The sequence below is a fragment of the Apaloderma vittatum genome, unplaced genomic scaffold (assembly GCF_000703405.1).
Source record: "Apaloderma vittatum isolate BGI_N311 unplaced genomic scaffold, ASM70340v1 scaffold19582, whole genome shotgun sequence".
Lineage (NCBI taxonomy): Eukaryota > Metazoa > Chordata > Aves > Trogoniformes > Trogonidae > Apaloderma > Apaloderma vittatum.
Window position 1 is genome coordinate 12,935 of NW_009702149.1, and position 11,644 is coordinate 24,578.

The following is an 11,644-nucleotide window of genomic DNA, read 5'->3' on the forward strand; positions in this document are numbered from 1 at the left end:
TTCTGTAGTTCTTCCCCGCCCAGCAGCTCAGTCCCCAGATCTCCACAGCTGCTCTGTCCCCCGCTGTGCCTGCCCCTCTCCTCTCACTCTCTGTGGCCCCCTTTCCTCCAGATGCGTTTGAGCACCAGCACGTTGCCCAGTTGCTGCGCCGTTTTTCCTCTGACTATGCCACGAGCCGGAACATCTCCCTGGATGCCACTCTAGCCCATCACCTCCAGCACTGCTCCTACCACCTGCGCCTCTTCAGGAGCTGGCTGATCTCAGGGCAGGATGACTTGGAGTGTCTTTACGGTACTGCACGCTGCAGCTGCCTTGGTCCCGTGCTCTTGTAGCTGAGCAGGGACCCCTGTCTGCTTGAGAATGCAAAGTATGCTTTGCTTCTGAAAAAGGAAAGCGTTTCCCTCACCGCATCCCTTAAATCTCTGGGCTGCTGCTGCAGCAAGCTGCGTGGGCTGTTGCACCCAGCAATTTTGGAGCCTTGGGCAGTAGCCTTTCTGCACAGAGCCAGTGCTCTTCCTGTGGCTCTAACTGTGCTCCTTCCGTCTTTGGCAATTGGTCATTGCCTCCTTCCGTTAGCTAGGGTAAGCTCTTTATGTTCCCTTCAGGTTAGATGACAAGCTCCTACCGGTGTGGTGCCTTGCTGACACAAAACACCTGTGCGGGTCTCAGGAGAGTGCTGCGAGGTGTCCTCTTCTTAGTGGAGGAACCAGAGTGAACAGGAAGAGTATGGGAGGAAAGAAAATAAAGGAGACACTGCAGCCGATCACGTGCAGAGTGAACTTGCTGTGGAAATTTTAGGGAGCTGAGTGCCTATTGTGTTGTTTCTAGAGAGACCAAGTTAGGAAAGGGTAAAAAACCTGAGCTTCTGTGTGGCCGCATTGCATGGCATCTCTTCTGCCCCTTCGGACTTTTGCAGCGCACGCGTCTGGTGTGAAGAGGTAGGCGATTTCTGCATTGAATCTAGATGTTACGAACCAAAGCTTGCTACTGTTGCCCTGGTATTTTTCAGCCTCTAGCGCTGAGGGGAGGTCTCGTGTGTTGAGGTCTCAGTGCTTCCAGGGCAAGTAGAAAGATTCGTCTCTGAGAGGGGCAGCTAGCTAGGGCTGGGTTTTAATGTTTGCCTTGCATCATAAACCATGCTTGGCGCATGTGGCTTGCTGAGCTGTGTGGTGTGATGCATGGACCTCCTTTTTCATGAGACCCAGAGGTGGAAAGGGCAGGGACACTGTGACTTGTTACGTAGTGAAGCAATAAGATCAAGGTTTTTCAGAGCCTGGAAACAGGCTCCCCTTTTTAAACAGTCTGTTTTTTCTCGATATGGCCCTTTACGTGAAGTAGGCAGTTTGGAGATGGCAGTTGCTTTTCATATATAATTAGGACAATCCTTGGTCTCCTAGCAACAAATACTAAAGAGGAGCAAAATTGCTTCAAGGGAGGAGATGCTGGAACGCAGCAGACTGTTCAAAGCCAAAGCTGAGCTTCCCCTGCTGCAGATCTCAGCCACCTCTTGTGAGCTCCGGCAGGGAGAGGAAGCGAACTCGGTGCTTTGGGCAGTGATACACCAAATATTGCAGCACGCTGCTGGGCTGCGCAGCCTGCCCCGAGCCAAGTACTTCTGCATAGCAGCCCTCCTGTGTGGAAGTCAGATCTCTGCAGTCAGTGAGCTCTTTCTTGCTGTTTGCTCGATCTGTCCCCAAGCCCACAGTTAAAATTAGCATGTTTGGGATTCCTGCTAAAAAAAAGCTGATGTTTCTCCGGTCTCTAGCTGACAGCTCAACTTCCTCCCCTTGTGAAAACTATGTACTGCTATCCTCTCCTTCTTGGCTTTCAACTGTACTTCTGTCCACACAAAGAAAACATGAGTTAGAAGATAGAATCAGAGAGTTAAAAGTATGCATTCAGCATCCGTAGCTGGAAAGATCAGTGGTGGAGCCCTGAAGTAATTGGTCTGAGAACCTGTGCTTATCTGTGTTGTCACAGCTGGGAAAAAGTGTGAAGTAAGTTCATGCTGGTCATGAATTGCAGCAGTACGGAAGCCAAAGGTGAGCTGTGAAGAAAGTGTGGCCCTGTGATAATGAGCAGGCAGCTAAACAGCAGGTGATGTTCAGTGTAAATAACAGGGGGAAACAGCCCCAAATTCACAGATGAAATGGTGAGCTCTGATATGACCATCTCCGCTTGGGACAATAGAAAATTAGTGTTGGGAGTGGCGTGGAGACTGGTGGCAGGGGTCTGCAGTTCGCTCTCTGTTCCACTGCAGGAGCCAGGAGGGTTCTGATGGGGCAAGGAGAAGTAACTTCAGACAGAAGTGATTTTTTCCGTGCGGAGTGGAACTCCTCACCATGGTACATGGGGGTGTTAGGGGCTCAAGGGGAGACTGAAGAATATGGAAGAGACACCAGGTTCGGAGCAGTTCTGAGCCACGGGTCACTGGAGGTGGGGTGCTGCTTGCGCCAGGAGTCCCTGCGTGCTGTTTAGTCTTGTGCCCTTCATTCGTAGCCACTTCTGGCACGGTGGGCACAAGGGTGCTGAACTAGGATAGACCTTCAGGCTAACTGTACAGGCTTAAATTTAGAAAGGCTGGTTAGCAAAAATCCTAGTTCATGTGCATATTGTGTATGCATATATAAACACATGCAAATACACATATGCCACCTATGTATATAGATACATTTAGGCCACATGCACGTGTGGTGCATCAGAGTTCTCCCAAAAAAATAAGGCTGGAATGACCAAGCGTGTTCGAGAGGAACTTGCTGGGTGTGCTTTCTCCCATGGCCCTCAGAATCTGTGCTGAGACTGGGCAAGTACTTCTTTAGCCCAGAAGAGCTGGCACACAGACCTCTGGTGAACAGACCTCTTGGGGCCGGGCCACCTGCTCCTGGTCTGCCCGTTGCTTTCAGGATCTCTTCTGTTAGAAAGGAGCAGACATGCTCTCCACTCTAATGCAGAGGTCGCAGCTGGAGAGCTGGGCAGTAACTTGGCAACTTTGGCTAATCAAACTGTGTGTAGTAACGATCAGAACTCTCAGGCAAAAAAGCCCAATAGGCCAAAAGGATCACTTTGGACCAGAAGGACTTCTCACCCGAGTATTCGCTGGCCTCTGTCTGTGTCTGTTGGCTGACAGTGGTTTGGCTGCTCTCTGCTTGTCAGCCTGCTGCAGCAGCAAGTCCCTTCTCTCTTTTAAGGAGCCCACTCTGCTCGCAGAGAAGCTTGCCATATTTGGGAGCTCAGCTAAATCTCAGTGAAGCTGAGGAACACGACTGCTTAAAAGCTGCTCCTTTGTCATGCCTACTGGCCAGGAAGTCTGCTGAATTACCAGCTTTGAGGGATAATCACACTGATTCCATTCGAGGCGGGCACATGTTCTGAATAAGCTCAACTTTTCCCAACACATATTACACCTTAAGCTTTCTTCTTGTCTTTCTGGCACATACACAGAATTTAGGAAAGTTTGTGTTACCTGATTCAGATTAGATGTTTCCTCTTAATGAAATGGTATTAATTTCCTCTTGAGGTTTTAGACTAGGACATCTCCTGCAGTAATCCAGAAGATGCAAATGAATTCAAGGTCTTGCTTTCTCCCTTGTTCTTCCCTTTTCCCAGTGCAAAAATCTCCACATTTTAGTTCTGCTGCTAACACCTTCGGTTGAATTTTCTCTCAGACTGAGGGTGACTGAAGGAAATAGAGCTAAATAGGTGAAAGCACCTGTTACATCTGCAGTGAAAGAGCGGTAGGGTAACACAGCATATAGGGGTCACTCGGAGATCTGTCATGTTCTTGCTTGGCATTCAAGCCACATAGTCATAAAGTAGGTGTTTGCTATTTCAGAATTCATCACTGTGTAGTAGGTAACAGGTGGTGCTTCTTGACTCTTTCTGTAAGTCACCTGCTAAGAGGCAGCTGTTCACAAGGGTTGTATCTGTGTGTTCCTACTGCCTGCTCGAGTCTCCTAGAAATCAGGGGTTGTCTGGTTTAGACGGAAGATGTGAGACAAGTGCAGATCTCCGCTTACTTTATGTGGTGTAACGTGCTAGATGATCGAATGGTTGGACGTGATGAACGTCTCTTCCAACCGTTATGACTCTGTCGTCCTTGCAAGTGGGTCCTTATACCCAAATCACCTTCTTGGTGTTATTGTCAAGTGTTGTGTGTTGGTACTATGAGCTATGAAACAGTCTAAGGGAAGAGTCACTCCCTCTTTGAATATTTGGAAGACTTCTTCATAAACCATGAAGATGCTGAGTAGACTCTGACAGTGTGCACGTGCCAAGAATGTGAAGTTCTGGGAAGAAGAGCTCAAAATGGGACATGGTTAACTCAGCTGTAACAGGGGTGTGCCCTCAGCTTTAGCATCAGCGTGCCTGGGAGAGTCAAAACAGGACTCAGAATCCTCTACATGGCTTGTAGCTGTGGTGCTCTCAGCTGCAGAATGGCTCTTCAGACAGTGCCACTCTCTGCTGCTGTGTTGGGTTGCTGCTGCATTATTGAGTCAGAGTGGAGACTCGCCTGTAGCTGATCCTCCACGTCACACTCGGACACCCAAAGTAATACATGCTCATCAGATTCCTCTCCCTTGTATATCTTAAGGTTTTTCCCATAACTAAATCTTGTTGTCTTTGTCTTAATAGATGGTTTCTTCCCATTTTACTGAACAAAAATTTTGGAGACGTACCCACACTGTGCCCCTTGCCCGGAGAAGATTGCAGTTGACTTCAGGCTTCATTTTTAGCTACTGTTGTCTGCAGACCACTGCCATGTGCCTCTCCCTGCAGGGCAGGCCTAGCTCTGGAGAAAGCAGATTGCTCTCTGCATCCGTAATGCAGCCCGTGTAGTCAAACCTGGGTGAAATGAAAAGTGAAACTTGTTTCTCTGTGGGCTGCTGTTTGACTTTATTGTAAAATGAATGGAATTCAATCCAATTTCTTGTGCTGTTGTCCACATCACAGACTCCCACCCAGCAGACCCCAGGAAAAGAGTTTTGGGAAGCATCAGCAGTAGCTGAGCTGTCAGCACGGGGGGACTGTTGGGCTGGAGAGGTTCTGTGGTTTGCACTCGTGCTTTATTTTTGTTGTCTCTTCCCAAAGATTTTGGTTCTTTGCTGAGTATGCGTGGTGCAGCAGTGGTGAGAGTCTGCAGGAGTGACTTCTGCTTTGGCTCTGCAGTGGTGGCGTGAAACTGCCATTGTTGGCCTCTCCCCGGCAGCTCAGCAGGTCGAGGGAGGAGTGCACAGGAGTGGGCTGCCGTACACAAGTGAGGGGGATTCCTTGAAAATAGTCGTGCTTCACCTCGAGAAGGGAAACTTTTGCCTTTTTCTTTACTTGCTTGAGACCGGTTAAGTGGCCCAGTGCTGAGCAGAGCAGCGTGAGCAGGCCTGTGAGGTGTATCGTGTACGGCAGAAGCATTGTCTGGCTCACACGTTGCCTTCAGCCCTGGACCTTTCATTTCCACTTTTTATCAGAGCAGTGCCCACGCACTGAGATCCCCAGCAGTGCCTCTGGTGTATCTTGTAACTACACTGCCTTGCCCTGTGCTATATTCAAACTTCTTCCTTCTTTCTTTCGAGATCCTGATAGCTGAACCAGCTGTGGCCCCTCTTACACCAGGTTCTGTTGTGAAACGCTGTTAGCCTCATGCTGTGCTGCTCCACGACCACCTGCACGTGGCTGTTTGTTAAGTCTTGCCCTCACCCTTTTCCTTTAGCTCTGTCTCCCAGAATGCCTATGAGAAAATGATGAACAAAGGCTCTTCCTTATTCACTCTTCCCCTCTAAGGACTTCAGGGACAGAAGATTATGGTATTTTTCCTGTGTCTTACATTCCTTCATCCTAGCCAAGGATCTGTTACCCTTCATGTCTTGAACTAACGTTTGTAGGCCCGTTGTGGCATAGGTGACCTCTCGGAACTGACTGAAAGGTTCTTTATCTCCAGTAGCTGTTATGGCAGTGAACGGCCCTGCAGCACCGCAAACTGGGGATGGTCTGATCTGCAGCCTCCTCACAATGTGTGTGGAATCACTCTAAATACCATCATCTGGCTCATGCTCCTTGCCTCTTCCAGAGCTGCATTAGGCAAGCAGATTGGAGCAGAGACCGTCCTGGAGGGGGCTGGAACAATGGCCACGCTTAGCAGATAATCCAGGGGCTCTAGGTCTTCTCTTTAGGTGCTGTCAAGCTGCGGGAGTCAATTTTCGCCTGCCAGTGTGCTGGGCAGCAATCCTGACACAGGAGTGCATCAAGAGCTGCCGTACTTCTTACATTTCAAAGTAATTTTCCTTCCCTGTCGGACCAAACCGAGTTCCTTCCCATGGTCTTTTTGAGCTCCTCAGAGGGAAGTAGGGAGTCACAGAATGGGAAGCCTGAGCTTAAGAAGTTCAAGGCTTTAAGGCTTAAGAACTGAAGACGTGCAGAGCAGGAGGCGGCCTCATTCCCATATGCTCAGAAACCCACTTGTTTCTTTCTTGCTTCTCTGACAGTTTTGGGTTGGCTTCGCTCCCCAAAGCATTGCAAGAAGTTAGGATAAGGAGGAAGATGCTTGGCCATAATACTCTGCTGGCTTGCGTAGCAAAGAACTTATATTGAATGGTTGTGATGCTGCTTAGCTCTGAGCAAGTGTATGTTAAATGTCGAGAAACCAATTTCTACTAATTCTGGGTTTGCTGGCAATGGAGTCTTGTGAAGGGGACAAATAATTCAAACTGTTTCCGTTGCCTTCACTCATTCTGTTTAGCTCCTGTAAAGTGTGGGCACTGTGCCAAGTTCTCCATCATAACCATAGATTTTAGCAAAAGGGTCACGGGCTTTGCAGCAAACACGGCTGCTGCTGGACACGTTTCCTCCCCCTTCCCCTCCTTCTGCGTGTGCCTGGATGCTTGCTTTCAGGTCTGTTATTGCATGTGACTGCCTAGTGGTGATTTTCTTGACCTAGAAGAGGCGGCCTTAGGCCAGAGTATGCCTGTGGTTTGATTCCCAGACTGCCCAGCTCCTTCAGCTACGAGTCCTGCATGAATTTAGGTTGCTGTTTGCTCTAATCATTTTCTGATTCGGTTTCTTTCCAGGTTTTGAAGGCTGTTCCATGGTTCCCACCATTTATCCCCTGGAGACCCTGCACAACTCCCTCTCTTTGCGACAGGTCAACGAGTTCCTGACAGCTGTGTGCAGGAGTTGCAGCGAATCGCATGTCCAGTCTACTGCAGGTACTGGAGAGGTGGGCTTGTCTCTGGGTAAGCCAGAACAGAGTTGAGGCAAGGAGAAATTCTGGTCTTTTACATTATCGGGACAGATCAGCCTGCCAGGACTGGCAATGAGCACAGTCTCTGAAACCTGTTCCAGGGCGTTCTGCACCAGGAGTGATCTGTGGGATCCAGCTCAGAGCCATCCTAGGCCACTTACTTGAGAGACAAGTAATGGGTCAGGTCTGTATGTAGCTGATAAAAACCGGTGTCAGGGATACAAATTGCAGCTTGGGAAATTTTAGCCTCAGATTCCTAGGAGCCGATGGACAGGCGTGGCTCTGAATTTGCACTGTTCTTGAGCCCTTCCTGGAGTGCCTGCTCATGGATGCTGGGCTGCAAGCCAGTCCTTTATGTCTGTCTGAATATTACTGATCTGTGTATTTCTTTTTGTCTTGAAGCTTTGTTTGATTCAATGATTGGCAGCCAGATACCAGGAGACCCTTTTATGTCCCAGCGAATCCTGTCATCATCCTCTTTGCCGTTGCGCCAGCGTTCGGATAAACCCCCTTGGTGTGAGTGTGCTCCCTCCTTGATCAGGGGTGAACGTGGTGGGGAAGGGAAGGGAAGGGGAAGGGGAAGGGGATGCCAAACAGTGGAAGCCAAGTATTTGTGCCCAGGTTTTCTATGTGCTGCCCTTGAACATAAACAGAAAAGGGAAATAGCTAATAGGGAAAGTAATCATGTGCCATGTGAAAAAGTTTCCACAGAAAAGTGCAAAAAGGGACTCTCCGTAGTATCATTTATCATGGGGCTATCCACTATTGGATGGATGCTCTCTCTCCAGTTATCCTCTGCTTTCTGCCCTAGGGCAAGGAGGGCATGAATGTACTTCATCTCAAGTTTTGTGATTTTTCGTCACACGTGGCCGAATCAGTGCTGGCACGTGGAAACACTTTCTTTTTTTAATAAGCCATGTACATGCCTTGTCCAGAGCTCTATACAGGACAGCCAATCATTTATTTCCTCATTTAGGGGTTTTCTGCAGCCCCTGGCCTTCCCTTGTCACGCTCTCTGCAGAGCTGGTGACTGTTCTTAGTCCCCTTCACAAATCGGACTGGAATTTGATGGGGAAAGGGCTAGTCAACAGTCGCACAGCAAGTGCCTTAATAACACAAGTCAAGGTTTCCTGTGAAAGAGCAGTCCTACCCTTCTCCTGGCTGTGTGCTTCTTGTGCCAGGAACAGTGTGTCTTTCTTTGGGCAGCAAGGTCAGAGAACCTATCTCACTGAAAGCAGTTGTTTAATCCTCCCCCTTCATTGGATTAGATATAATCTAGATCTATTCTCTAGTTTTCTTCATTGTACGGTGTAGGCAAAAAACAAGCATTAGTGGAGAAGCAATATTTCTTCTTCCAGTGGTGGCTCTAGCTCAACACTAAGGAACTGTGTGAGTCAGGAACCAAGAAGAGCAAAGTTGAAGCTCTAATGACAGCAGAATCCACTCTCGGCTGTATGCCAGCAGAGCCCTGTGTGACAAGATGTAACTGTGGTGCTTGTGCTTGGGTTTTCACCAGCTGAGCTGCCAGAAGCACACTCAAGATCAGCTGCAAGTCCCTGCCAGGTTGCATGGCACGTAGACAGCCCTCACCAATTAGCTGCACAACTGTGGGACTGTGAGAGCTTGAGTCTGCCCAGACTTTGGGGTGGGGAAATATCAGCCAAATGTTTAAGATTTTTCTTCCTCTTTGCAGACAGCAGTGGCCCTTCCAGTACTGTCTCCAGTGCAGGCCCATCCTCCCCAACCTCTGTGGACAACTGTGCTCGTTTCAGCTTCACTGAGAAACTGTCCATCAGTCCCCCCAAAAGCGAGGAGCAGCTGACTAGCCAGTCCCCTGAGCAAGAAGAGGGGGAGCCACCAGACAGACGCCTCGATGTGGAGGTGGGGACGTCGGGGTTGTCGGTGGCAGAGCCAAGGGCCCTGGACGCCCTGACCTGGAATAAGGGCCCGGAGCCAGACAACAGCCTGGAGCCCGGCAAGAAGCAGCTGGTGGAGGAGGACTCTAACCCAGAGGAGAAGAGCATGGTGGAGCTGGATGAAGAAGAATCATCTGGGGAAATGCTAGAACCAAGTAACACAGGGAACCCAGGGTGTGGTGCAGGGTCTGATATAAGGCTGGCTGGGCAGAGAGAGAAGCCGGGTGACGGATATATGGGGGAAATGACTGGCCTGGATCAGTCAGGGCTCTCCAAGGAGATCTTGGTGTCCTGCAAAGAGGAGCTGCTGGGAGAGGTGTTGGACCCAGAGCATCTGGGCAAAGAGCTGCTGGGGGACAATGCTCTGCCAGGCCAGCTTCTGTTGGGTCGCCCGTGCCGGGTGCAGCCATTGCCTCCTGAGAAAAGTGTGGAGGAGCTGCAGCCACTGTGTCCAGAGGGTCAACAGAATTAGTGGCTCACTGGGCAGCACACTGCAAACGCTTCTAGCCTGGAAGCAGCCCAGCTTCCTGCACAGCACCTCCTGCAGCTGGCTGTCCACAGTGCAGAACAAGCCATGTCCCAAGGCCACAGGACTCTGGGGTGTGGAAGAGTCAGCTCTGCTTCTCCACAAGCCAGCTCTTTGCCATTCGGCCCCATCTGCTTTGTTAAATGAAGAACAAATGTGGTCTTGGTACTGGTGTGGCACCTCCATGGAGCCATGGGGCTGCATTGCTGTCCCAAGGGCTGTGTGCTCGCTGGGACAGCAGAGTCAGAGGACTGGTACAGCCAAGGCTTTTGGGGTAGTAAGTCCAAAGGGGACAGATGCTTCCTTGAGATTTTTTTTTGGCCCATAGCCTTCAAAGGCATTCTGGGCCCAAAGTCATCAGATCCATGACAACCACCAACCTCCTCTCTGTTCCTTCCTTCTTCCTCTCTCAAGTCCCACCACTGACCACCAAAAACAGGTCCAGAGAGTTCATGGCAGGAAGACTGGGAGAAGGAGAAAGCATTCTGAATGAGTGTGGGAAGGAGAGTGATGAGGGCATCATGGTCAAGGCTGCCACCTTCAAGAAAACGTCTCTTTGGCATGGACTGGGATGTTTTCCTGCTGGGCTGGGGCAGGCAGGCAGGAGCTTGGGGATCCAGCCTGAGAGAGGTGGGCAGGGAGGACACACACGGGTGTTTTTTTTCTAGTCCCCAAGCATCAGGCAGGGTACAGCTCTGAAGTCTTGGTGACAGAAATTAAAAGAAACTGCTATTTGAACAAATCAGGATTATTAGAAACCAGTAAGGAAAAATCTTTATTATATATGAAATGAAAAGTATTTAATACATATTTATGTAACTGACTTGTGAGCACAAACCCGAGGGCAAGATTGACACGGGTGTCCCTGCCGCATCCTGAGTGCCGGCCAGGACCGCGTCTCCTGCGCCTCCTGTATTTATGGACAAGTCTGCGTGTTTGTCTGTAGTTAGGATCGGTGTTTTTGTGAAGCTGTGCCCAAAGATCTCCACACTGTGTTGTCATGATGTGTGTTCACAGTAAACCTATGCTGTGGGTCCGGCGTCTCTCTGACTCTGATGTGGCCTTGCACAGCAGCGTGTGTGTGTGCCACAGCTTGCAGGCGCTCGGGACAGCAAGCCCTGCTCGTTCTCTACCGTCCTGGAAGAAGAGCTGTGCCTGAAGTCACAACTGAAGTGAGTGCACAGGCCAGAGGCATCACCTAAGAAGGCCAGACACCGTACTGGGGAAAAGGTCCCAGGGTGGTTTGCGGTAGAACGAAGACATTGGGGCAGCACGTTTGGCTGCTTTCTCTTGGTCCGCACCCTCTCGTCAGCGCCAGGCATATGCTGGGAACTGTATCCTACCCTGCACCCCTGATAATCCCTAGCTGCTAGTTTGGGTGTTTAAGAAAGGTCGCGTTTACTTGTGCTTGAAATGCAGCGGTCGTACACCTGCCTCACGTGCCTGGCGCTCCTCTTGCCCAGGCGCTGCCAGCCCGCTCTGCTCTGCGAGCCCGTGCCTGGAGAGATGGTTGTGGGGACGCGAGTGGCAGAGCAGGCCGTGCCCGCACCACGGCTCCCGCAGCAGGGTCCCTGCCAAACACAGAGGGGGGTCTTCTGACAGGATTTGGGATTTATGGTCGGGGGGACAGTGCTCACCTCCGTGCCCATAGAGCAGAGACCATGGCCCAGACGTGGGCCGGGTGGTTGCCCTAACAGGCTCAGCACCCCTGCCCCGAGCTGTCTCTGCTGAGAGGGACACAGCTCCTTCCGCGGTGACACGAGCAGGTCACAGAGCAGGGACTTGTGGGGTGAGGGACGGGCTTTCAGGTGCTCACCTCCACGCAGCTGGGAGCTTCTAGGGCCCCAGAGCCTGCTGCTGGGGTGGCTTTACTGGGTACAAATTCCCAGCATGTCTCCTGCCTGTCTGCTTCCCCCACACTGCAAGGAGGTGGCCGGGGGGGTGTCTGGGTGCCGGACGCCCTCCTGCAAT

General features: G+C 50.6%; 1 protein-coding gene across 1 annotated transcript in view; it reads left to right on the forward strand.

Annotated features, from left to right (window-relative positions):
* Positions 1 to 9,619, forward strand: part of LOC104281452 (inositol hexakisphosphate and diphosphoinositol-pentakisphosphate kinase 1-like) — a gene marked incomplete at its 5' end in the record, with an annotated part of 22,531 nt that extends 12,912 nt beyond the window's left edge. The window contains 4 exons of the mRNA XM_009879448.1: positions 112 to 291; positions 7,059 to 7,196; positions 7,634 to 7,747; positions 8,925 to 9,619. Coding sequence (XP_009877750.1) covers positions 112 to 291; positions 7,059 to 7,196; positions 7,634 to 7,747; positions 8,925 to 9,619 — 1,127 coding nt within the window. The remainder of the gene's footprint in view (positions 1 to 111; positions 292 to 7,058; positions 7,197 to 7,633; positions 7,748 to 8,924) is intronic.
* Between the last annotated feature and the right edge of the window lie 2,025 nt (positions 9,620 to 11,644).